Here is a 27,294-nt window from a genome sequence, read left to right on the forward strand (position 1 = left end):
CGCTGGTGCCAAACTCCAGGAAGACGGACACTATCGGTCTGATGCTCTCACGTAGAGCTGTCACAGTGGAGACGCAGCGTCTGAGGTTGCTCCACAGACAAGGCAGGAGTGAAACTGCCACTTGAACGAGAGCAAAGGACATCAAACACAGAGATAGTGAGAAGCGGCAGAGCGCGGGCAGCACAAGCAGCACTGCCTTGATTGGCTTTAAGGGCTCTGCAGATCTCCTTCCTCCACAGCCACTCGGAGGGCAGCTGTAATTTCTCAAGGTGTGCGATGGAGGCCAGGTGGAGCAGCAGCTTGAGCATGCATGTTGGTCCAAGTCTTCACGTGCCAGGAGCACACCTGCTAGCTTCTGCCTGATGAACGTGTTCAGTTTCAGCAAGACTGAGAGGTAAAGAGTCAAGCTCCTGGTGAAAGCAAGTGCAGCTCTCAGAAGGATTTCATTGCAGAAACTAACCACAACGGCGGCCTCACACGCAGCTGTGGAGTAATTATGGAAAGTAACCACGGCTTTCAGCAGTAACAGCCTCCATTGTCCGAGCATGGGGAGCGTCCTGGGCAGTTTCTCATCTATAAAGAGCATCGTGTGAAGCAGGTAACATCCTCTGTGTAGGAGCCAGACTTTGCTAGTTCTTATAAATCAAAGCGTCACTGCAGCTTTTATCAGTGGGGCTGAATAAGTGTTAGCAGCTGTTGTGACTTTAATTGCAGACAGCTTGGTGTCGTAAGGAGAACGGATTTTCTCTGCTGCAGGCCTCTTGTTAGAGGGGCAGGAATTAGGTGTTATCACAGGAAATGCGCATCTCTAACCATGAACATTAACCATGATTCCTCTATGCCTAAACGTCCTGAAAAACCAAAAGCAGAAACCTGAGTTTCTGTAACTGTAGTCGTTTATACGATCTTGTCAAGACTTGATATTGTGTTTATCTTTTCTTAAAAGTTTAGCATCTTCTGCATAATAAGGGCAGGGGAGCAATCAGCAGGTTCACCCGGTATCTAGATGTTTCCTGACGGCGCCAAGTCAAAGTGCAATAAACAGCTGTGTCCTCTTTATCTTCTTTTAGGTTAGGTCTCCTTGTTTATCAGCAGTTGGATCTTTTTAAGTTGCTATTTAAAATCCAACTACTGTGGACTACCAGAAACATCATGTTTGATCACCAAATGAACAAACCTAATGATGTAATTGTTCAAATCTGCTTCATTAGGGTTAGTCAGTTTGAGCCAGCAGCAGTGAACATTAAACCTGAAGCGTCAGTTAAAATGCTGGTAATTTTATTTTGAAAATCTAATGAATATTCAGTTACATTTACATGTTTACTGTCTGGCAATTCATGGCTGCTTTTGATAACCATCAAACATTTTCTACCAAATGATTTACAAGAACCCATTTTACATTCTGCTGTTTGTATTCTAATGAGATGCTTGTATTTGAAGACATTAGACTGATTTTTATTTTATTTTTTTCCAGATTGTAGTCCTTGTAAACTTTAGACGTGGCTGTGCAGAAAGGTCTCAGTAGATCAATTGTTTCTGAGTTATTCAGTCGAGCCCATCTGACACCAACAACCCTTCCACATACAAAATCACTGAAACCACCTCTCTTCTTCATTCTGGTGCTCTGTTTGGGCTACACCAGGTCGTCTTAACCATGTCTAAATGCCTAAATGCACAGAGTTGCTGCTATGTGAACGCCTGATTAGATATTTGTGTTAACGAGCAGTTGAACAGGTGTACCTAACAAAGTGGCCAATGAGTTTATGTGATTTACTTTAGAAACAGAGGTTAGCAACAGCAACAAAGTTTAAAATTTGCCCGAAATTCTACTATAAAATCTGCCCTTTGATTTGATTCTGTCCTCTTTGTTATTCCCAGATCATCATGATGTCATCACCCTCGACAGGCTTTTTCATTTCTGCAGCCCATGCATATTTCCTGAGGATTAGATTGTTTCAAATATTTTCCAAGATGGCTCCCCTATTCGTGTTGTAACATAATGCAATATATTAACATCTTGAATGAGTTTGCTGCACATGAAGTATTCTCTTCTCTGTTTTTCTGTCACAAGGAATGAGTAAGGGCCTGCAGACATTCACGCAGTGGTAATGTCAGTAGGTAAATGAGAACAGAACAGCTGTACATTTAGTTTGGGAGGTACAGAATATTGTTTAAAGGAGCCCTGTGGATAAAAAGTGACTTGAGGGAATATCCAGCTAAATGCATTAAAGGCTTTACAGACTCTTGATGAAAGCATACACAGTAAACATGTGGATCAGTTGCTGCTTTTGCTGCCCGGAAGTAAAACAGAATGTTTTTCAAATTAGCATCTGAAGAAAAGAATAAGAAGACGGAGTCAGATTTTATGTAGCTAAACTGCTTCCTTGCTTTTTAAATGAATCACACACCAGTCTGTGTTTACTGTACAGTACTGACGGGATTGCTAACCGTGACGTGATGAGAGTAAAAGCTTCATATCAACATCCACGAAATGGCTTCCATCGTATTTTATTCTCAGAGGAATTAAAGACTTTCTGCAAAAAAAAGTAAAACAAGATTGTTTACTGACTCATCAATGTACAGCACACATATAACAGAGCACGCTTATTTGCATTAATAATGTACAACTTTTTTTGAAGCCGTAGGTGGACGAGTAAGACGATGTGCAAAGCTTTTCCCTGATTCCCAGAGTTACCCTCATCTTAACAGACAGATCCTATGCAGCGCTTACCTACAGCTGTAATTACAGTCATCTTGGTCAGGTCAGTTCCAGCCATACATCTGGTAAAGCCAAATTTACTGTTTACACCAATGAGCACAGAAAACGGGCCAGACATGGCTCACATTAGGTTGGATGAAAATAGTTTGCGAGTCAGGAGTTGAACACTGGAAGTTCAGATACATTGCATTGCTGTTTCAGTACACTTACTGTCCATGCCGTCATCACCGATGATTGTCTTTCTTTCCCCAAAATGAAGAGTGTGGTCTACACAAGTACAAAGTAAAAAATGAAAGTATTTACAAATGTATAAAAACAAGTACAAATGTTAAAAAACTACAAACGATGGTTCGAGCACTTTTGCATGCAAACATTCAAGGATTTAAAAAAAGGATTGTTTTCAGATGCCTCTGCATCATCCTTACTCTGTATGTGGAACATTTGCAGGATGAGTGTTTTTCTTTTCTCTTATATAAAACAGGAACTTTACAGTGGCATTTATTTTAGTGACATGGCCATTCAGAAGACAACTGTACTCCTTCTCTAGGGCCTGTGTATAAAGCTGTTAGTACAAGCTGTTGATCCTCTGCTCGGTCAGAATTCATACAGTCTTCAGTCAAATGTTTTTGAGCCGGCCTGCGTGATCTCATTTATAGGGAATGTCTATGTAATTCAAGCATCCAAGCAATTGCACTGTTGGGCTAGATGTGTACAAAAGTAGACAAATAGCTGAAAACAAGTTCTCGCTCCTCCTCGTCACAAGTCTGAAAGGCTACAGCCTGCTGAGGTTGGCACCTTGTTGCACCTCACTCGTAGTTACAATCAAAGATGGCTATGTGCTGGTGGAACTCTGGATTATGTTTTTCAGTCTTGTGTGACCACCTCCTGTCTCCCACCAGACTTCTACAGGCCAGGGCGAGGCGGAGGGCGGGCAGGTGGAGGGGCTCGTCCAGGAGGGGGTCCCTGGGGAAGAGGTGGCAGCAAGCCGGTTGGGCTAGCGCAGGGCGGAGGCGTGGGTGAGAGCGCCGGTGGGGCGGGTATGTGCAAGGTGGTTGGAGGAAGAGCCCGGTTGGGAGGTGGTGTGTAAGGGGGAGGGGTGGAAATGGGTGGAGGGGTTGGAGGCAGCGAGGAGAAGGGTGGCGCGCTGGGAGTCGGTGGTAGGGTGCCCTGCGGTGGAGGTGGATTCCTGCCAGGCGGGTTGTAGATGGGAGATGGGTGATTGTTGAAGTGTGGGTAGCTAGGGGGGGATTTTACACGGGTGAAGTTCATGCATCTGCCCTATAAAATTAAACAGAGTTCAGATTTTGTTAGCAAAGTGGCAAACGTTAAATTTTTTTCCATTAATTGTTCAATCCAAGGCAAAAATTCACAATGAAAATTCAGACATTGAGTCTAAATGACAGAAAGGAAAAGGTCTGGCTCACATCACAGCCTGTATATAGAAGATGGATTTAGCCTATGGGTTTGAAAAGTGAGGCTCATAAAACATTTGCCTAAACCTGCTTTCTTTTGATGATCCAACAAGGTGTGACCTCTAAGGTTGCATAAAAAAAAAATCTCACTGTGTTGACCCTACTGCTTACTTAGCGTATATTCACTATAAAAACTTTATTAATGATTTTATTGTCTCAGCAGCTAGCTTGAAGTCTAATACGACATTTCAGAACAATAAGATGATATTTGCATTTTCTAAGAGCCAAAGCAAAATTTCATACATTCATAAACTACTGCCATAAAGTGCAAGTACTATATTTTAACATACTATTTGAATAATATCAACTTTGTGCAATAAATCGTGGCTAAAAAGCAGATCAGATCTGCATGAACATATTTTGCAATCTGTCAGTCTGTTTATCTCGGCTTTCAATATGCAGAGTGAAAAATATCTACATCTATTTACTCTGGATGAGGCTGTAAAACTTTCTGAAAGTAGTCAGATATGAGTCGGTCTGTTGTTGAAGCTCACTTTTGACCAGTGACACTGATACTGAGTTGTTGAGGATATCCTTACCTTGTCTGTTGGTAAATGCTACTGTTAGCCTCTGTTAGCTACTGTTAGCCTCTGTTAGCTGGCATTAGTGAAACTATCTTTGAAGTAGATCTAACATTGTGTGACTCTGGCACGTAGCAAATAAACTCTCATATGATGTGAGAATCAAACTTCTTGTCACAGAGAAAGTAAGATTCATGTTTGCTTCAAGGACACTCATAGGCTTGTTGGTGGTAACCACATTTATAACCAGCTGCTGTTTTTGTTTAGCTAGCTCAGTATCTGGACACAGGAGAGTCACATTTCAAATCTGCTGAAAATAAATGGTAAATGGTAAATGGCCTGTATTTATATAGCGCTTTTCTAGTCCCTAAGGACCCCAAAGCGCTTTACATATCCAGTCATCCACCCATTCACGCACACATTCACACACTGGTGATGGCAAGCTACATTGTAGCCACAGCCACCCTGGGGCGCACTGACAGAGGCGAGGCTGCCGGACACTGGCGCCACCGGGCCCTCTGACCACCACCAGTAGGCAACGGGTGAAGTGTCTTGCCCAAGGACACAACGACCGAGACTGTCCAAGCCGGGGCTCGAACCGGCAACCTTCCGATTACAAGGCGAACGCCCAACTCTTGAGCCACGATCGCCCCCAAATAAGTAATTGTGACAATATCTGGAATAAATAAGGATGTTTATGCACATTTTTATGTGTTAGAGCCACATCTTCAGTTCAGGAGATTACCCTGGAAGAGTTAGAGGAAGAGTTTTCTCTTTTCTTTTGCATTCTGGCTTGTTTGTTGAGGAGTACCCCTTCTTAGATGATAAAACATAGGTAAGAATTCACATTTCGGGTGCAACATATTTTGGGAAAATAGTCTTATATCCATCTCAGCCATTGCATTCAAGAAAGTGGGGCAACACAGTAGCTTCCACAAAGTGGTGCCAGCTCCTATATTTTTAATTAATTAATTCTAAGTTTGAGAACGTTAGTACTAACTAAAAACATAGGATCTATGACATTTTTTAAATTTATCTGCTGCTCTTTTTTTCATTTGATCAAACAATAACTTCAGAATTTGAAGGGTGAAGAACCAATGTCTCCACTTTTCTGAACTTTCTTTGACAAAACACACACTTTCCTGCTTTGACAACTGAATGAACTCACTCTCACAAAAGCCTTTTCCTGTTGTCAGTACACAGCTACATAATGTGTATTTTAATGTCAGCAGACCTTAAAAAATGTGCTGTAATTCTCAGTCCCAGCTTAAATTTTGAGAAGCTATGCACCTATTTCATTGGACAACTTGACCTGCCATCATTTACGCCCATTCAAAATGAAGTGAGGTCATTAAAGGGAGATATACATCATCATCATACTCCAGAAACAAGTTACACCCCTGGAGCAGCTGCACTCAGTCGACCCAGGAGTTGCAATAGGCTGATAAGGAATGTGTTTCTTATTTAACACTGAGGAGAAATGACTGTTGGGGGAAAAGAAATAGGCCAAATGCTGCATGTTGTACAGTTCATCTTATACTGAATATCATAGATCCTTATGTCTCTTGGGCTCCCGGACTGTATCATACTTGTATCTACATTCCCAGTCAGTCACTACTGAAATATGTGATGGTTCAGTAGCCCAGTAACCTGCTGTGTTACGTCCTCTGATTTTATTTTTAATTACTGAAAAGACCCCAGTCTTTAAGGCTCACAAAAGCGACACGTAACAGGGTTTTTCTCCAGCAACAACTGGATCGGCTGGCTTCCTCCTCCCCGCTGCTGCACTCATTTATAAAAAGGCTTTTAAAATAGACTCCTAATTGCAATCAGAACAAGCTTTCTGCTCAGAAAGTGTTCACTGGTCAGAAAGTACAAACAAGTATTTTTCTTTTCCAGTAAGCTAATGAAAAGCTTTTATAGTGAGGAAGACACACTTCGACACTTTGTTTCTCAGTGAGCTGAGTGCTGGTTAAAACGTCCATAAACTGCATAATGCAAAAAGTACTGTCAAGAGAATGAGCTGCCTAGTTAGTTCTAAATATCCTGTATAATATTTTAGAATAAGCTTGAAAGCTTATTATAAAATGCCTCTCGGGCACAAAAGAGCATCGCAGACAGGCTGAGGCTGAAGTAAAACAGGGTGAAATCGGCTGCTCAGGCTCGTTGCATCCACAATTACAAGTTAAAACTCTATCATGCAAAGAAAAAAGAACACTTATTTCTTGTTTGTTTGTTTTTAATCAGGAAACACCTTGATTATTTTATCAGAACAGTGCCAAACTGCATTTTGCATGTATTACAACACCATGACTGTAGAAAACAAGCCTGATTGCTAAAGTGGCTCACCTACATACCAGACCTTTTACCCTCTAAAAACATCTGGCTCACTTCAAGACAAAAAATACAGCAAAGGAGGCTAAGAAATAGTTTAAAGTATGAATCCTGATAAGTTTGCCTTGAGATGTAATTTCCCATCCTCCTCAGCATGAAATGAGGGTCTTGCTGGACTGTCAGTGTATCTCTTTAAGGAAATGCTGCATAACTGCACTGATGAAGATGAAGAAACCTGACCGTATAATAACACATCAGTCTGAAAATTCCAGAGGCTTATTCATGCCAAACAATTATATTTCTATTGTAACTGCATAAAGTATCAACATTAGGATTTTTGCATCAAAGTAAAAAATTACATTATAGCTGCCAAAAAATGAACTATGGACTATACTGGTGAGCTTTGCTGAACTTGTTAGTAACTGGTTGGTCTGCTGTTTGCCTTTAGAACTGCTTTAATTCTACATGGCATAGATTCAGCAAGGTGCTGGAAGCACTCCTCAGAGATTTTAGTCCACATTACCATGACAATATCACACAGTTGCTGCAGATTAATGTGAATCTCCTGTTTCACCACATTCCAAAGATGCTTTATTTGATTGAGATCTGCTAATTGTTAAGGCCACTGGAGTTTCATGAACTCATTATGTTTAAGAAGTCATTTTGAGATCATTTGAGGTTTGTGATGTGTCGTGTCATCCTGCTGTCAGATGATGGGTACGCTCTGGTCCGAAAATGCTCCAAGAAAATATCCCCGGTACTATTACATCACCAGAGTTCCACCAGAATCATTCATACAGGACTGGATGGATCGAGGCTTTCATGATGTTTATGCAGAATTCAGTACATGCGATTTAAATGTCCCTGCAAAAACTGAGACAACATGTGAATTGTGGCCTTAGATTCTTATTCTCAGCTTACAGGGATGGCACCGGCTGCTGCTGCTGTGGTCTTCAGCTGCTATAAACTAAATCTGTTTTAAGATATGTGTGCTGTGCTTCCAGAGATGCTCTTCTGCATACCTTTGTTATAACAAATGGTTAGCTGAGTTATTGTTGCCTTCCTATCAGTCTGGGAGTTCTCCTCTGACATCAACAAGGCGTTTTCATTTTCCGCAGAGAACTGCTGCTCACTGGGTATTTTATTCTTTTTCGGGCAATTCTGATGGTTTTGAGTAGATCACCATGTCTGCATGCCTAAATCAGTTGCTGCATGACTGACTGATTAGATATGTGAATTAATAAACAGCTGAGCAGCTGTACTTAACAAAATGGCTGTTGAGTTTATAATATGCATATGCATAACATTACAAAAACATGGGTTTAAAAGCATGCATAACTGGTATTAACTGTAGTAACTGGGAGTAACTGGTATTCTCACTAGAAGTTTAAAATAAAAGAAAGGTGGGCTACTAATATTGCTTCCTACTCTCATCTTCAAAATTCTCCTTTATGTTTCAACACGGCTGTGTGTCACCTTATACAGCTCTGTGCAAACAATAGGAGCAGCTCCTCCCTGGAATGGCATTTAAAGGCCTGTCTTCTAGCAGCAAATCCTGTCTGGGTTGTTATTGAGTCAAATCTGAAACTAGCTCAGTGTACTTTAGATTTACTCAAAACACTTAGGAGTTACAGTAGTTACAGAGAAAATTCTAGAAAATGTAAAAAATGATTGTTTAAATGTGCCAGAAATGTCTTTTCACCCTGTGAGGGTAATGGTTTTAGATCAACACTCTGACCCAGAGAAATGTGAATCATTACATAAACGCTTGCGGTGACATTTTTAGACACATAATTCCCGTTTTTCACCGCATACAGACTCTACTGTCTCTGACTTCATGTTAGCTTCCAGCTGCAGCGGTCACTGCACTGTCACCCCCACTGCAGCTGGTCTTTGAGGAATTTCATTTTGTTTTTTCATAATGACTTCACCAGACGCTTTTACATTGCTGCGTACTGTAGCAGTCTAAATCCAATCCCACTGCAACTTTTCCCATGAGTCTCGCTGTGCACACTTCATTGCTTACAGCTGGTCCATTTTCTCAACATTTTCACATACAATCGTTTCAATTGCTAATTTTCATTTGCCAGAAGTTAATGCACAGCCAAGCCTGACGTCAGCCTGTGAAATGCAGAACGATTTACAATGCACGCTCAGTGCATGCCAGTGCAGGGTTGGTGTTGCTCTTACCTTGTCACCTGGATGAGGTCTCATTACAGACACACGGTCGTAGCCTTTTCTTAAAAGCACCCACAATGCATCCAGTTTGCTCTGTGGAAACAGAGAAGAGACCAAAATGTTTAAGAGAATGTAAAATCCTACAAAACATTGGTTTCTGCTTCCAACCCTTGTTTTTTTTTTTTTTTTTTTTTTGTCTTCTTTTTCACACAAGTGACTTCAGCTGCAGTTTAATGTATCGTTTAATTCATCCATTTATCTCAAAGCGACACAGTGAAATGGTTTCAGTCCACTGTAAGTTGGCTCTTCATACTTTTCAGACACAGCAAATACTTTGAGGATAAGAGCAGAAAAAATGCAGCTGTTTTTGCTCACAAAAACTCCTGGCTGTGGAGCCTTTCTCTCTGGAGGTCAGTCCAACAGAAGTCTGGTTTCTATTAGCAATCCCCTGCTGACTGGGAAGACTTCAGAAAGACTCCTTTAACCCCACGCTGGTCCTGGAGGAATGGAGCCGTGTGCCAATTGTCACCTAAGCTTTAATACCCGAACACATCTCGGGCTATTTTCACCAAAACACCATACTCGTACTAACATATCCTCAGCCAGATTAGCATGAAGTAATCTGTGACAGATGCTGTGTTATATGTAGTATGCGCCCCATCAGAGCTGTTAAAAACCATGATTCCCACACTTCAAATACTTTTTAAACTAATAACTCTCAAATTCTCCAGTATTTACTCATTTTTATGTGGCTCAGTTAAAACTCATATCCTGTTTGCTTTAAGTTGTTTAGGTAACACTTGTGAGGAATGATTCAGGACAACAGTGATAAGCTGTTCCTCAGTACTTCCATGATCACGTCTGACTCAGGACATTATTGTAAAACTCCGTTCCAAAAATGTTCGGGTGCTGAAAACGTATTAGATGTTTAAAGTGAGACATTTTACTATTTTTTTTTTTTTTTTTTTTTTTTAATATTAGCTCGTTTTGAATTTGATGGCAGAAACACATCTTTTAAAAAAAAAAAGTGAAAGCGGAAAACTGTTCTGTGGTCAAATTATTTTTGGAAAACATGCACTCCGTGTCCTTCGAACTAAAGAGGAGAGGGGTCCAGTTTGTTATCAGCGTTGAGTTCAAAAGCCTGCATCTCTGATGATATAGAGTTGCACTGGTGCCTGTGGTATTAGGAACATACATTTGGAAAGGCACCAACAATGCAGAAAGGCCTGTACATGTTTTACATACACTCCCATCCAGATAAAGTGTTTTTCAGAGAAGATCTTCCATATATCACTATAATCCCAAACTCCATACGTCTATTAGAAAAGCGTGGCATCATAGATGAAGAGTCTGGGTTCTGAATTAGTCCGCCTGCAGACCAGATCTTTCCACCAATTTAAAAACATTTGGAGCATCATGAAACGAAAAATTCAACTATGTTCTGTCGTGAATAAAATACTGTTAGATGAGATTTTGTTTCATATTTACATTTTACACAGCATCAAAGCTTTAATTTACAAATGTAGTCTTAGATATTGATTACTGAAAACCATCTGGGGCAATGGTTTTCAGTAATCAGTAAGCAATGGTGAAATAATCTTCACCATTGCCTACTGTTTGTGTTCCCTTAGTGAAGCATCATACTGAGTTTCTCAGTAGTTCCTAATGAGTAATCATATATATATATACCCCCCCCTACCTTAATGGGTGAGTACCAGTTGCGTGGCGCCGGCGGTTTCTGCATGCCATTGTTAAGAACCCGAGGGGGTGGTGACACATACTCCTGGTCAGGCATCTTCACTTTGGCATTTTTGGCCTTCTCCAGCTTTGCTCCTTCTTCAGTGGAGCCTTTCTCACCCCAGCGAACCTCCATCCTTTTGATCCCCCCTACGCCTCTTCCTCCATAGTAGGAGGCATCAACAGTCGGCCATTTCTTCTTGGGGGCTTCAAAGTCCTCATCATCCTGTGGGAGAGCAACAGGAAATGTTTTTTTTAAATGTATTTGTTGTTTAACCATTTCACCAATGTTTATCACCCCTTAGCTTGAACTAAGAGGCAGTAAACATTCAGTACTGTGCAAAAGGTCCTGGCCCGCCCCTTATTTCTTCACACATTTCTAGGAAAAAGCGAAATAGGAGGAGCAATTTATTTAAACATCTGCTAACTCACATGCATGGAAATCCAGTATATAAGGCAAAAAAAGAGTTTTGACAGTTCTAACAAGCTTAAAAGTCAATATTTGGTATGATCGCCTTTATTCTTCAACACAGCCTGAAGTGTCTTAAATAAGCTTTCCTGCCTTTTGTTCCATTCTCTGTCAAGAAGATCCCACTCTGCTTCAATAATGTGGAACCGATGACTGATCGTGTTCCATTGTGTGTTTTTTCTATCCAGGTACACTTTTACTGCATTGGCAGTGTGTTTGGGGTCATTGTCATGATGAAAAATGAAGCTGCTGCCAATTTGATGCTTTCTAGATGATATGGCACAGTGGATCAAAATCTGATGGTTGTTTTTTTTTGTGTTTGTATTTCCATCAGTTTTGACAAGCTGCCCAGCGCCACTGGCTGAAATGCATCACCAAACCATGACAGAGCTTCCACGTGTTTTACAGATGCTGTAGGCACTCACTCACTTCATAAGCACTGACGATAATTTGAACAAATTTGGATTCCTCACTCTCGACTGCCACCCTTTCACTGAGATGAATTCTGATGGCGCTTCAGTGAACAGTAGACGGATCGACTGATGTGCCAGATGCATCTCTCGGATCCTGTGTCAGGTCTTTTTCCCTATTTCTTGAGGACATTTCCAGATACTGCCCATCTGCTGCAGATGTCCCTTTCGTGTCCAGTTTCCTCAAATTTTTCAAGGACACACTGCACAACATGCAGAGATATACCAAGTGTAACTCTTTTTGAATCCTCTTGTTCATGAAAAATACTATTTTATGCCTGTAACACTGTATTATCTTTGGCATGTTTTATGAAACAGGAATATTTCTGTGTTTTTGCCACAGGCTGTTGTAACAAAGTGCCAAAAGATACAGTTTAAAAAATGGTTCCCTGCCAATTTCCAAAGAAAGCCTGGAGAACTATTGCTCAAGAAAACTATGACAAAATAGCCCCTCTTGGAAGCAAAATATAAAGAAAGAGGAGTGGCACAAGACTTTTGCACACAACTGCTCTCTTATTTGTTACCAGGCAAACTGGAATGAATGCCCCTCTCTCTCTGTCCTTCCTATCCCTGAGCTGTCATTATGTCCCCATTGCTCTAGTTTGTCTGATCAAAGGAAATGAAAAAGCCCACTAGCCAAACTTGTGATGTTTCAGCTCTTTAATACACCCTGTCTGTCTCGTATCCTACCAGGATGTCGCACAGAGGAGACCGTAATAAAAGCAGTCTTTGAGGCCGTGGATGTCACTGGCATTTAAATTCAGCAGTTAAACCTAATTTTCTGTTTAATTTTGTGCAAACAGATGCAGCCTGATACGTCCCACAGCTGCAGCAGCGTGTTTGAGGACCGTTAAACTGTATTGAATCGAGTCATTTGGACTTGCGGTTTGATCTTAAAACTAAATTGAAATTATGTTTTTGAGTTATTGAGTTATTATTATTGAGTTTTTAAACTTCTTACTGCAGGTCCAAATGGTTATAATTTTTTAAAGGCATAAATTAAAGTCTTGGACACAACAGCAGTGCTCTTACAAACAGCAGAAATGGTGTGTGTGTGTGTGGTGGGGTGCTGTAAAAGTCACGATGCCGTTGTTCTGAGAGGGCGTTAACTCTCGTCAAATGAATCAGAAAACGAGTGTTGAAAGTTTAAAGCTGGAAAGTCAGTGACGCCGTGTGGTCATTGAGGTTTACGCTGTCACTCTAACAATTACATAAGCTAAACGCTGGCAGCTGTCGAAGTCTTAAATCACAAGCACTCTTTTTCAGTCTTGACAAAACAGATAGGAGGCGGAGATTGTGAAGCTCCTACCGAACTATCCTCCACAGCTGGCGGTGGTGGTGGTTCGTGGATGATCTGTGGGCGAAATAAAAGAGGGGAAGAAAAAGCAGAGTGAATGGGAAGAAAAAGATGGAGAGCATTGTTTAACATCAGGAGATGACAGAAGTCGCAGAGACATGTTTGAAAATGCTTTTTGCGTGTCAGAACAATGCGCGCTTTATGCACAGTGACGTGGCTACACAACAGCAAATGACTGAGAAATGTTTTCCCTCTTAGTCTCTACGACTTACAAGAGCAAGGCGCTGACCTAGAAACCTGCTATCCAGATTTTTTTGCCTTGAGGTTGCTGGTTAAAGCAAGAGAAGAGTAACAACCTCATAAATGCCACATTATGCCTTTTTAGTTTTATGGATAACTTTTATAGTATTTATACGTTAGTTAGTATCACATAAATAGGGAAAGAAAAACAATTTATCCATCTACTTCGATGTTATGCAACTCAAAACTTGGATGAATGCACAACAATGTACACCGCTGCTATCCCCATATAAACTTTTTCCTCACTGCATGAGCCGTCAGGGTTTTTTCACAGGTGTAATAAAGACAGATTCATCTCCACTAAATGCATTTGGCAAATTAAGTCACTCTGATTCTTATTTGTGATTTTTTTTTTCCTGCACTCTTTTCCAAATCCTGGAACAAAAAGAAGAAGAAAAAAAAGACTCCCCTTGGTAACCTAGTGTCGTTTTTTCCCAAACACACTTGCTGCACGAACTTCAACTTGCAAGCGAATTGACATGGACAGAAAAAGAGTGAAGGGAGAGAAAGCTGTGTTGTAAAAGCTGACATCTCTCTCTGGCAGGGCTCAGCTTTCCTGTTTCCAGCTCCAGTGGAAACACTGCAGTGCATTTTGAAGAGACACCATGCCCGTGACGATTTTGAAAGGAGATGTACGGATTTGTACAGAGGGCATGTGGTAGCAAGTGAGTTTGCTGAAATACCTTGATGCTAAATAATCCCACAAACATGTTTTCACCGAGTCCTGAGCAGATGGCTTTTGCATAAGTACATAAAAAAAAAAGAAAAGAAAAAGAAACTCTTTACTTGGAATCAGTTATCCCGCTACTTAAAAACTTCATAGTGACAAAGATATCAACCAAAACATTCAGGCTATAGACGCTTTTGTTTCCACACCACTGGCAACAAATCAAGTAAAGCCATAAATGGTAGAAAAATCTGCTACAAGTTAGATCTCTTTAAGTGAATATACTGACTTGGAGGTTACCTGCAGTAACCTCTGGAAACGCAAATAATTTTAGGAGAGGTATAATTGCTTAAACGCATGTTCACCTGATGGCCGAGACTATTTACTGGTTGTGGACTAACTTCAGCAACAAAGATCCCTCAGGAACAGAGTGTTTTTTAAAGTCCAGTAAAAATTAACTCTTTACAGCCTAAATCATAAAAAATTAAATTTTTTGGGAAAATTGAGTGTTTTTTGAACCTTTGGATTAATTAAAAAGAAATGAATCAAATATTAGTTTTAATTTGTATCACTTTTTTTTTTTTTTTTTTTTTTTTTTTTTTGCAAGATGCAAGGATCCAAAGGAGGAATACTGATACACAGACTCCAGGCTTCACTATATTGTCTGTGGTATCAATTAGGACGTAAATGGCTCGGCTACAGCCCCCATACTCTTTGTAGCCATGTAAAATGTAAGGAGCAGGCTGAGAGCAATCTGTAAAGCAGCACGAGTTCATGTCTTCGTTGCAGGGAACTGACCACAGTGCAGCACAGAGGCCAGAACCACCAGAGGAGAGCCAAGACCAGGAGCAGCATCAGGATGAGCAGAGCTACGGCCAGGATGGTCCCATCAGACTGTAAAAGAGACAGACACGTCAGCATAGGCTGTCTGAACACAAAGAGCGCTGGATGTAAACCACTTTTGTGTTCCGTCTGTAGCTCCACACTCTGTGCTGCTCCAAGCCCCCGCTAAAGGCCAAATGCCCCTATATCTTATTGTACTCACACAGCTCACGGTGGTAATTGTGACCGAGCTAGAGATGAAACTGAGACCCTCGTTCATGCTGACATAAAGATTTGCTGCCCTGGCAAAGAAAAAGAAAAATATCTCAGCCCCGTTTTAACCTTGAAAAGCAGAGCAGAGGGTTTCATTTGAAACCTCACATTTATTTAAGTAAATTATACGACTTACATCCCCTCCTCTTCAAGCACTGGGGCAGGGCAGAGTAGATATGTATCTTCCACAACCAATGGCTTCACCACTAGAGAAGCGGAGGGGGAAAGGGTCATGAAAAACAGCAAAAGCATGAGCCAAACTTTCCTGACTGGAATTGTGAGCAGTGTTCAAGGACACATGCAGCTCCTGAAACATGTTTTCACCTTCAAATCACCGTTTCTTATGACATCTCTTTGCCAGATTGCAGTAAAATGAATTTATTGACGGATTAGACAACTGCTCACGAATGCCAATACAAACAATTTCACCACACTTTTTGTTTTTCTGGCAAAATGTAGGTCTTCTCCTCATCCAGCTGGCTGTCCAGGAAAGCGGATCCAACAAACATCATCGCGCAAGCCTGTCTGCTTATCCTGGCAAGGCGAGAGCATACCCCAGAACTGAGGAAATCAACACAAGCGGCTGCTCTTCTCTAAAAAAACACAATGGAGGAGGGAGAGGAAGAGAGGCGAGAGAGGGAGGCAGCAAGGCCAAAACAGCTCCACGCCGCCACGAACTGGGACAGATGTCAGAGTTCAACTCTGCACCCACCTTGCACTCAGAGTGGCCTTACAGCGTGAAAGCAAAGTGCAAACTTTGTCCAGCTCAGAGCTGATGAAACACGATTTGCTGCACTTACATTTTTCCACAATTTAAATCCGTGGTGGATAAAAGGATTCTGGCAGGCATTCGAAGTCAGTGTCATAAAGGTTTATAAGACTGTTTACTCCCCAAGCTCAGAGAGAGGTCATGTTTAACTGGGAGGTGAAGACAGATGACTGAAGTTCATCTTCAACCACTTAATTATTTGGAGTTATTGCTTAAGATTATGGCTGATTTTTGAGAGGTTAGTCATCCTCTGTACCATACTATAAACTCGGTGACACTGGTTAAATACAGCTGAGTTCTGAAGAATCTTACAGTTGCAAAAGCAAAAAAGCGCAGATGGTTACTTGTGCTTTTTTCCCAGCCTGCACTGTGAGAGTTTTCAGGAAAGCGTTGTGTAAAGCACAACCATTTGTGTCTAATTGGTTTAGTCAGACTGCCTGTGTCTGTGATTGTAACCGTAGATGAAGATCATACATCACAGGGTTCTGTTCAGCTTGGGGGGAAATCCCCTTCTTGCCAGGAATAAGATGCTCATACTTCTAAACCAGGAGGTGGCTAGATTGGCTTAGCTTAAAGACAGTAAACCAGAGGAAACAAGTAAACTGACACTGCTCACAGGTAACAAAAATCTTCCTACCTCTTATTAACAAAAGCCACGGTCCTGATAATATTAGTGGCCGCCTATTTAAATCTTGTGCTAGAGAACTCAGTCTTTTATTTCAGGTTATTTTTAATAAATCCTTGCAAATGCAACATGTGCCCTCTCTTTGGAAAGAAGCTGTCGTTGTTCCTGTCCTTAAAGCTGGTCGCCTGAAAGTTCTGACTGACTTCAGGCCTTCACCTCAGTCGTGATGAAAGTCTTTAAAAAACTTATCAGGATGCACCATTGACTCTACTTAATCTGATTTCTAAACATGTAGAGAGTAAAGGGACTTTTGTATGACTTCTGTTTACTGATTTCTCCTCTGCTTTTAATAAACTACACCCCAATGTTTTAATCTAAAGACTTTAAGAACAGTTTGAAGTTGGGGAAAACCTGGTGGATTAGATTTTAGACTATTTAGCTGACAGGTCACAAAGAGTGAGAATAAATGGGTTCTGTCTGACCCACCGTTCTCCTCTACAGGTTCTCCCCAAGAGCGTTTGTTATCATGCTTATTATTCATTCTCTATACAAACATGTGTCAGAGCAGATATGAAAACAGGGCCATCATTAAATACGCAGATGTTATTGCCAGCTTACTTAAAGAGGGTGAAACTACACACAGTCTAGTTATTGATGACTTTGTTCAGTGGCGTGAGGAGTCTTAACTTCAACTGAACATATCTGAAACAGAAGATATGGTTCTTGATTTTAGGAAGCAACAAAATGGGCATGGAGTCACTTTAATTAAAGGGTCACCAGCGCATTTAGTGCCTTAGGAAATTTGCTCATTTCCACATTGCCCAAACAATCGTTCTTTTATTGAGTTTGTTGTATCTTTTTGTTTGGTGGCATGGTTCGGTTAGACCTCTGTCACAGAGAAAAGCTCACTGAATCAGATAGTGAGACACTCCAGTCGTCTTATATGTGAGTCATGGCCCTGTCTGGCTTCCCTGTACTCTAAACAGCTACAGAGGAATGGCTTTATAAATCTTTAATAATGGCTCCCATCATTTATGGGGTGAATTTCAGCTTCTCTCCTCTGGATGGAGGTTTCTAGTCCCAAAGTGTGGGTCAAAGATAAAACAGCTGTCCCTGCTGCTGTCACTGAACTCAATAAAAACTGTTTTATTGAATTAATCTTGATCTTATTTATATTGGGGTTTTTTTTATCACTTGTCAAATTATCAAATATGTGTTTGTCGGGTTTAATGTGTGTTTTGTGAGGGGATGCCAAATGCAATAATTTTTTCTGTACAGCAAATTTACCTACGGGTATAAATAAAGTAACCTTGAACCTTAATGTCTTATATTATATCAACGGTGTGACATAAACCACATTTATTCAGTGTCATGCTATGGCTCAAACTGTCAGCTTTAAAAGTGCTGTTGAGTGGATTTGGTCACATGTCGACAGGTCCAGGTTAGCCGTAGCTTCAAGTTTATCAAACAGACACAGGACTTGTGTGGATCGTTTCATCTAACCGTGTTAATTTCTTCTTGTCTCTTCTTTCACCCTTCCCACAGTTGTCCAGTACAACATCTGTCACAAAAACAATGAATAGCTCAGGACAGGAACTGCCAAGTCCCTGCACGCCTGGCTATACTTGCTGCTACTTTTTCCTGGGGATAAAATCCCAAACATGGATTCATCTGCTTCACACATGTAGTTGCATGTTGTTGCTTTCCTTTTATACACTTTTCCAGACTTGCAAAGTAAGCAGAGGGCTGAGAGCAGGAATCAGAAGGAGCAATTATTTCTCAAGAAATGATACATTTGTCTCTCTGAAAGCTAACTGTGACAATATTATTTTTCATTTAAAGCTTACTGCTGATGTAAAGTAAACAAAGTCCAGAAGTCTGTGTGCAAAGGTTCTAGAGGAGTGAATGAATGTGGAGGAGGAACCTCCACGTAATGGGATTGACATGAGGAGATAATTTTGCTCAAATTGCTTCCATGTCATCAGTTTTACAGGACGTTAGATAATATCATGCAAAAACAATTAGAATTCAAATCCAAGCTCCAGAAAATCATCTCATTGAATTTGTAGATTTAAACAGTAAAAACAATGAAAGTAGAAACGGTCACAGTGGTCTTACTTCCGCGGAGCACACATTTCATTCTATGTAAATGCTGGTTATTGTCATGCTTTGTAATTAGACCGTCACCTCATGCAGCTGCAGCGGCATGTGAAGTAGGAAGCGTTACTGTAAGCCACTTTAAAGATATTTCCTTTGTGTGTGGTACAGGTTCTCCTTAATCTCCTGTTTTAATTTTTACCTTGATTCCAGACTGTAAAATTACACCATGTGTTTAAAAAAATGCATAAATAAAACCTGGCTGCTCGTTTGATCATCGAGGACTCCAGCGGTGTGGCTCACGTAGTGTTTGTCTTTTGGGAAAATCAGGCCGGTGTAATTTAGGTGACTTTCACAACGTCTCACACACTCATCTGTGTTTTCCAGCCGTCTTTGTCATAGTTTAACAGCATAATCAGATATGATGTTATATGGTAATAAAATAGCGCATGCAGTGAATAAGGGGTAACACCCTGATAAGCAATGCTTCACTTACTCTTAGTTAGGGTGTCGTTGATTCGAAAGCTGCACAGCACTTTGTCAACATTTCGGGCGTGAAGGAATCCACTTCCTCTCACCACCACTTGGAAGGACTCTGACAAGGCGAAGAGAAACACATTATGTCACCTCATCTATAAAATATTATTGAAAATAAATGAAGTTATTTCATCTTCTTTGGTCCAAAGTAATCCCAAGCAGCAGTTTACATACACTTGTGTTGAGCATGAATGTCGTGGAAATTTGGAGCTTTTAATAATTTCTTTCAACAGTTCTTTTTCCAGGGGAAATTAGTTTAAAACAAGAACTGGGTGTGCAAGTTGGATTTTCTCTAATCCACACAGGGTCAAGTGTGGATTCCCCTCAGATGAGAGGAAAATGGCGTTCAGGAAGATCCAAGAATTCAATGAACTGGAAACTACACGACAAAAACCTTTTTCACTATCCCAGTAAAGGGAGTTTCACATCGCCAATAGATTTAGAGGGTGCTGACCAAGAAATGTTTGGAGTTGTAAACGTGAGACTTTCAAGACAACTAAACCAGCTGTCAAGCATGGTAGTGGTAGCATCATGCTCTGGGGCTGTTTGCTGCCAGTGGTACTGATGAACAAAATAGATGGTAAAATGAAGGAGGATTACCTCCAAAATTCTTTGACACATTTTTTCCCCCAATAGGACAATGATCCCAAACAAATATCCCTAACATTAAGCTTCTTGAATGTCCTTCCCCAAGTTCTGATGTCAACCCGATTGAAAAATTATGAACCAGGTCTGTGCCGGGAAACCAACAGATTTAAATGAAATCTACCAAGTCTGCCAAGAAGAGTGGTAAAATATCCAGCCAGAATTATTCCAGAAACTCATTGATGGCTATCAAAAGTGTCTTGCCAGATACACTTTGGGACATTTAATCAAATATTAGTGTTGGCGTATGTAAATGAGGCTTTATGCATATTTGTGACCCTGAAAAAAATCAAACACCCAATTCTTGTTTTGTTTTGAAATTCATTAAAGACGTAAGCCGTACAATTATTACACTCTGGAAAAAGAAGACTTCATTAAAAGCTCTCAACTGATAGATTTCGATTCATGATATCAATGCCCATGATGACTGCTTGAAAGCTTCTGATACAACTATACCATCCTAGAAGGTAAATGCACTCTAGGAAACGACTTTTCGGCATACTCAAATTCATTCACCATCTTAAGAAAATCCTAATATTATAATGAGTGGCCTGAGGAAGGTGAACTAGAATAAAGTTTTACCTCCTGCACAGATACTGGATGGTTCTGCTGCCAGGATCTCGATACAGGACTTCTTGAGGATCTGAGGGACACATTGAGATAAGCACTGTGGTTTTCCTGCTGTCCATCTTTCTCTCGTGGTCATCTATTTCTTTCCATTTTGAATGGCCACTTTGAGCCAAGTCCACTTTTATGTCCTTATTAAATAAAACTTTTGCTCCCATTTACATCCTGCAGATGTACAGTATTATCAGTGTTGGGGAGTAACGGAATACATGTACTGCCGTTACGCAATTAAAATACAAAATATGAGTAACTGTATTCCGTTACAGTTACCGTTTAAAAAGGTGGTATTTAGAATACAGTTACTTTGTTGAAATAAATGGATTACACAGCGGTATTTTCCTGTTTCATATCGCGGGTCAGGACCAATGTTCCCTCTAAGCTGCACACGTGCGCAATTGCGCACTGCTGACACGGTCTCTGCGCACAGAAAATCTGCGTTGCGCACAAAAAATCTAACCTGAATTGAAATTAAAATGAATACTTTAACAATTCTGTTTTGCAGTGTTAGTCAGTAAGTGACTGGCTGCTCCCATATGGGATTAGAACGATGCCACCTTATCCCATAGTCCAGCCAATAATGCGATTCACATTCGCACATACGCAGCTAATCAACGTCGTTGACAGGCTAACATACTACACAGGTCAATGACTAGATTTTTTTTTTACATTTTCATTGTAAATGGGCTAGAGCAGTTAATTAAAAGTAGTCTAACATAAATGTAAACTCTGGCGTGACCACAGTGGACACGTCTAATGTTGCTCACAGTGGTCCAAGGGATCGCTCAGGGAGTTTGTGTGTTTGCTCAGACACGTGAAAAATTAGAGGGAACATTGGTCAGGACTGTTTGGGTTTTGTTTGACAGCTATGTTCCAGGCGCAGCATTATGGTTGCCATGGTTAAAGGGTGACGCGCGCTCTCTCTGCGACTATGTGTTTCCTGGGTGAGAGAGCCCCTTTTTGTTGTTGTTGTTGTTGTTGTGCTAAGCTAATAGGCAGAATGCTACAGTCATAGCCCTAAAGAATGTAGCCTCATGGGCAGCGTAGTCCGTGCTGCAGGGAGAATGGACTGCCATTCCTGTTATATGTCTGTGAGCGCAAGGAGGGAGAAAAAGGAGAGTGGAAAAGTACGAGTTGTCATAGAGCAGAAACAGGAGCTGGAAGCATGTAAATATAATAATAACCACTGCAGCCAAATAGAGTGCCTGACGAGCCCAGTTGTAAGTAAGCTATTAAGACTCGACTGTACACCATGTTGGTGTTTTCCTCCAAAACAATAAGTTCCGTTGGAGCAGCCTTTCAACGCCTCTCTGTCTCAAACTTGACCCAGACAACAAAGTAAAGCTAGGTTTCAGCTATGAGCCCGACACGGAACCCGACGTATTAGCCAGAGGTCCCTTTACTACGGTTCGGAGCCGTGGACCTCCAACAATAGTAATAAATCACACAGCAATAGTACATTCATGTAGTTGTAAAAAGCATGATACTATATTAAGTAATGCAAAGTATTCAGAATACGTTACTGTCATTGAGTAACATAACGGAATACGTTACAAAATACATTTTGGGGCATGTATTCTGTAATCTGTAGTGGAATACATTTTAAAAGTAACCTTCCCAACACTGAGTATTATATATATATATTTGTTGCTCTCCAGTAGAGCTGGGCGATATGAGATTTTTTCATATCACGATATGTTTTTTTCATTTCAGGCGATAACGATATCTATCACGATATAAGCCAAATAACTATATTTGTAAGATTTAAATGTGCCGTTGCTCACAAGTAAAATGTGAAATAATCAGCAGCTTGTTTTTATTTAAATATTTATTTCCCATAATAAGTTCAACAGGGTAGATGTACTTAAGGAACATGAGACTTTTTCAGATAAATAAAGGCAAATATTGCAAACTACACAAAAGGCAGCCGCTAAAGCGTTTAAGTTTCAAAATAAGACAAACGAAACAGACTAAATTGTCAATTCCACTTAGAAACAAAATATTAATTCTAAAAATAAATCTTAGTTTGTTTTACAGAAGAACAGACAAAACTGACTAACTTTTGTCAATATCAAATAAACTGAGAACTAAAAGGAAATTCTCAATCTCTCCTTGTTGTATAGCTGAGCTTTTCAAACAGTTTTAACAGTTACTTTAGTCTGACAAAAGCCGAATGACGAATTAGCGCTTCCAGTCAGAGACTGAGGCTACGTCCACACGTACACGGGTATTTTTGAAAACGGAGATTTTCCATTTTCGTTTTAAAAAATAATCCCGTCCACACATAAAGGCAGAAATGAAGGAAAACGCTGCTATGAACATGCCAAAGCAGCAGGTGGCGCTAGATTCCTAACCGTGCCTAAATGTTGGCCAATCAGAAGTCTAGAAGCCTCGGTGGGAAAAAGTAAACAAAGCTGGGGCATAGAAGCAGAACCGAGTCGTAAGTGTGGAGGGACAGTAACTGTGTGTATATGTAAGCATTTAAACACTGCAGAGAGTAGAATTAACAGTAACAGTATTGTAGAAATTCATTTCACTGAAACAATAACGTGGCGCACAGTGTGACGCATGCACCAGTTTATTGTATTTCCAGACTTGCTTTCGGCACAATTTACAGTGCACGCTACTCTGTTTTTGTCAGACTTGAAATAGCCGAAATACCTTCACACTACGGAACTTCTATGGCTCTTCCGTTTGACAATCTCTCCGGCATTGGAACCATCATCTGTTTTCTCTTCGGTCACGCTCGGTTGATTTTTCTAGTCGGCACACTCATTTCCTCCATTACGCGCTGGCTCCATTACCCGCTGGCTGCTTCCCAAACAAACACACGTGCGGCTTGGCACTTGTGCTGTACGTAACAAGTCACGCGACGTGACGCTGCGGCCGTGACGCTGCGGCTCTGCGCTACTTAATTTGGATTGGCTGACCTTTTTTTTTTTTTTTTGAGGACAAGAGCGGCGAGGTCTATCGCGATAGCTTAATTTCTCTATCGAGTAAAAGTTATATCGCGATACATATCGTTATCGTTCTATCGCCCAGCTCTACTCTCCAGGAACATACTCTCTTTAACCCTGAACATCAAGAGGACGATTCATGATCAACTGCCCCTTTCACATGAGTGAGAAGTAGCTGCTTTCAACTTGCCATTAATCTGCTCCAGATGTAATTCAGCTGTCTGGCCCTTATTTCTGCTCAACAAATCCCATATCCCAGTGACATCAGCACATTCACAGCAAACTAATTCAAATTTTTCATCCTAGCATTCAAATGGAAAACACTGAGGTCAATCTTAAGAGATACAGGACATACTTTGTGTTTATCAGTCACACTAATCAAAAGAAGGAAAGTCACAGCAGGTTTTCCTGGAATTCTGTCTCTGTCCAGAAGGACTCGTTTCCTGATATTTGATCAACATGTTTATGGATTAAAGGGGAGGTCAAGGGAGAGATTATATAAAGCCTATTAAAGCAAGAAGATCTCCGTTGACTTTTCCTGTGTCTGAAAGTCCTGATCATAACACGTCACACGGATGCCGAGCGTCTGTCTGATGTAAACATGTAGAACTGAAATGCTTACTGAATCGATGACTCCTTGCAGAGCCTCAAATCCATCATTTACAGGGAAGACGTGGTCTTTACTATCAGCAATGTTTGCCAGCTAGAGAGAAAACAAATTACTGTAATCAAAAGAGACAAGTGGCACACTTATTCATCCAAGATTTCCATTCAGACATTGTCCCGTGGCATAACATAATTACACAACTTCCTTAAAATAAAACAGCTTCAACGACAAACAAAGGAGGCGGGGGGAAAGTCCTCTTCACTTGGCATGTTGCAGTGATTAGGAAACCAAGCCTTTGGATAAAGCTGCATAAGTTAAAACATATTTCATGTCTTTGCTGGAGTACTTAACTCACTTGAATATGTTTGCTTCAGCTGTCCATGAACAGAGACAGTGACACGGGGTTTAAATTACTTACAGTTATGACTTTATGTGATGTCAAGCACTTAACTCTTTAAAAACGCTAGTTTCAGGATTTTCAAAATAAGGTTTGGATTTCCAGAGCTTAAATTTTTACAGCAGTGCTATCCATTTCTCTCTCAAGTTCAGGTGCCATAAGCCAGTAAGGTTCAGACTAAAACTTAAAAGCATACACACACCTGTGTCTCATTGAAGTCCTTCACCCCCACGCAGTAAACCGAGGCACCCAGACTTCGGGAGCGGTTGGCCTGTCAAGTACACACACAGATTTATAGCAAAAACAGGAAGACCTGGCTTCAATTACACCTCTGCATTTCACAACACCATCCACAACAAACCCAAAAAAGGCTTGTTTTTATCTGGCACTTGGAAAAACTCTTTAAAAGAAGCCAGGCACCATCATAGTTCCACTTAATAATATTAATCACGCATGATGTAACATTCGAAACGTCCCTCAGATGCCACAAAACCAGACAGAACACATAAGTCAAATTTCCAGTTAATATGTTTTTGGTGTTGACATCGAGAAACAACCTAAGACCTCCCACAGCTTCCAGGAGGAACATTTCCAGGAACACCATCCCCAATGTCAACATGTGTCTGAAGCAACTAAAAGCTGATTAAAGCCTGTGGCTTTCACACGCCTTCACCTGCAAAGTCTGAATGATCAGAGGAGCAGCTGAATTATTAGAGGCCAGAGCAGATGCGAATGCGAGCTCTGATGTATGAATCCGGGGAAGGCTCTGGCCCCGCTGTCTGACTAAAAGATGAGGATCAAAGTGGTGATGTACAGAATGGCAGTGTTTGATCTGGTCCCACATATGTTTAATCGTTTACATATTTCACCTGGTTGTGAAACACGTGTGACCTATTTTTTTCCTCTCACCTCCCTCTCAGCGTAGAAGAAAAGATCTTCGTGTAACTCTCCGTCCGTCAGAGCTATGATAACACTGGCAGTGCGATAACCTGTGAGCAAAAAGAATACAATCACCCCTGCTGCAGTTTTACTGGCCTAGCAAATGAAATACTCTAGCTACATACTTCAGATATACAAAGTCAGATATACAAACTAACATGATATTTGGCATCCTCCATATATACAGTGGGGCAAAAAAGTATTTAGTCAGCCACCGATTGTGCAAGTTCCCCCACCTAAAATGATGACAGAGGTCAGTAATTTGCACCAGAGGTACACTTCAACTGTGAGAGACAGAATGTGAAAAAAAAATCCATGAATCCACATGGTAGGATTTGTAAAGAATTTATTCGTAAATCAGGGTGGAAAATAAGTATTTGGTCAATAACAAAAATACAACTCAATACTTTGTAACATAACCTTTGTTGGCAATAACAGAGGTCAAACGTTTACTATAGGTCTTTACCAGGTTTGCACACACAGTAGCTGGTATTTTGGCCCATTCCTCCATGCAGATCTTCTCGAGAGCAGTGATGTTTTGGGGCTGTCGCCGAGCAACACGGACTTTCAACTCCCGCCACAGATTTTCTATGGGGTTGAGGTCTGGAGACTGGCTAGGCCACTCCAGGACTTTCAAATGCTTCTTACGGAGCCACTCCTTTGTTGCCCGGGCGGTGTGTTTTGGATCATTGTCATGTTGGAAGACCCAGCCTCGTTTCATCTTCAAAGTTCTCACTGATGGAAGGAGGTTTTGGCTCAAAATCTCACGATACATGGCCCCATTCATTCTGTCCTTAACACGGATCAGTCGTCCTGTCCCCTTGGCAGAAAAACAGCCCCATAGCATGATGTTTCCACCCCCATGCTTCACAGTAGGTATGGTGTTCTTGGGATGCAACTCAGTATTCTTCTTCCTCCAAACACGACGAGTTGAGTTTATACCAAAAAGTTCTACTTTGGTTTCATCTGACCACATGACATTCTCCCAATCCTCTGCTGTATCATCCATGTGCTCTCTGGCAAACTTCAGACGGGCCTGGACATGCACTGGCTTCAGCAGCGGAACACGTCTGGCACTGCGGGATTTGATTCCCTGCCGTTGTAGTGTGTTATTGATGGTGACCTTTGTTACTTTGGTCCCAGCTCTCTGCAGGTCATTCACCAGGTCCCCCCGTGTGGTTCTGGGATCTTTGCTCACCGTTCTCATGATCATTTTGACCCCACGGGATGAGATCTTGCGTGGAGCCCCAGATCGAGGGAGATTATCAGTGGTCTTGTATGTCTTCCATTTTCTGATGATTGCTCCCACAGTTGATTTTTTCACACCAAGCTGCTTGCCTATTGTAGATTCACTCTTCCCAGTCTGGTGCAGGTCTACAATACTTTTCCTGGTGTCCTTCGAAAGCTCTTTGGTCTTGGCCATGGCGGAGTTTGGAGTCTGACTGTTTGAGGCTGTGGACAGGTGTCTTTTATACAGATGATGAGTTCAAACAGGTGCCATTCATACAGGTAACGAGTGGGGGACAGAAAAGCTTCTTACAGAAGACGTTACAGGTCTGTGAGAGCCAGAGATTTTCCTTGTTTGAGGTGACCAAATACTTATTTTCCACCTTAATTTACGAATAAATTCTTTACAAATCCTACCATGTGAATTCATGGATTTTTTTTTCACATTCTGTCTCTCACAGTTGAAGTGTACCTCTGGTGCAAATTACTGACCTCTGTCATCATTTTAAGTGGGGGAACTTGCACAATCGGTGGCTGACTAAATACTTTTTTGCCCCACTGTAATTCCCTATATGCCTGTATGTTGTATCGTTAACATGACCCCACTCTAC

General features: G+C 41.0%; 1 protein-coding gene and 1 long non-coding RNA gene across 4 annotated transcripts in view; one reads left to right on the top strand and one right to left on the bottom strand.

The window, feature by feature from the left end:
- Positions 1 to 13: 13 nt before the first annotated feature.
- Positions 14 to 17,897, top strand: LOC147317179 (uncharacterized). 3 transcript variants are annotated; one of them, XR_015131811.1, is made up of 4 exons: positions 14 to 598; positions 2,640 to 2,762; positions 14,042 to 14,162; positions 15,719 to 17,897. It is a non-coding gene; the product is annotated as an uncharacterized LOC147317179 (long non-coding RNA). The 3 variants fall into 3 exon arrangements; XR_015131812.1 differs by lacking the exon at positions 15,719 to 17,897 and adding an exon at positions 14,954 to 15,497; XR_015131810.1 differs by lacking the exons at positions 14,042 to 14,162; positions 15,719 to 17,897 and adding an exon at positions 11,765 to 14,026.
- LOC147317180 (anthrax toxin receptor 1-like) overlaps positions 2,493 to 27,294 on the bottom strand; it is a 29,506-nt gene continuing 4,704 nt past the window's right edge. The window contains exons 6-17 of the mRNA XM_086313877.1: positions 25,427 to 25,506; positions 24,720 to 24,788; positions 24,136 to 24,216; positions 20,515 to 20,575; positions 19,247 to 19,345; positions 15,396 to 15,465; positions 15,210 to 15,288; positions 14,963 to 15,058; positions 13,210 to 13,254; positions 10,924 to 11,187; positions 9,237 to 9,317; positions 2,493 to 3,997 (exon numbers count right to left, since the gene is read on the bottom strand). Of these exons, the coding sequence (XP_086170003.1) occupies positions 3,623 to 3,997; positions 9,237 to 9,317; positions 10,924 to 11,187; positions 13,210 to 13,254; positions 14,963 to 15,058; positions 15,210 to 15,288; positions 15,396 to 15,465; positions 19,247 to 19,345; positions 20,515 to 20,575; positions 24,136 to 24,216; positions 24,720 to 24,788; positions 25,427 to 25,506 (1,400 nt within the window). The 3' untranslated portion in view covers positions 2,493 to 3,622. The remainder of the gene's footprint in view (positions 3,998 to 9,236; positions 9,318 to 10,923; positions 11,188 to 13,209; positions 13,255 to 14,962; positions 15,059 to 15,209; positions 15,289 to 15,395; positions 15,466 to 19,246; positions 19,346 to 20,514; positions 20,576 to 24,135; positions 24,217 to 24,719; positions 24,789 to 25,426; positions 25,507 to 27,294) is intronic.

Source organism: Aulonocara sp. 'chitande type north' Nkhata Bay, linkage group LG12 (assembly GCF_057382095.1).
Source record: "Aulonocara sp. 'chitande type north' Nkhata Bay isolate Kocher_YH1m ecotype deep benthic linkage group LG12, A_spYH_male_GT1.1, whole genome shotgun sequence".
In the NCBI taxonomy this organism is placed as follows: Eukaryota; Metazoa; Chordata; class Actinopteri; order Cichliformes; family Cichlidae; genus Aulonocara; species Aulonocara sp. 'chitande type north' Nkhata Bay.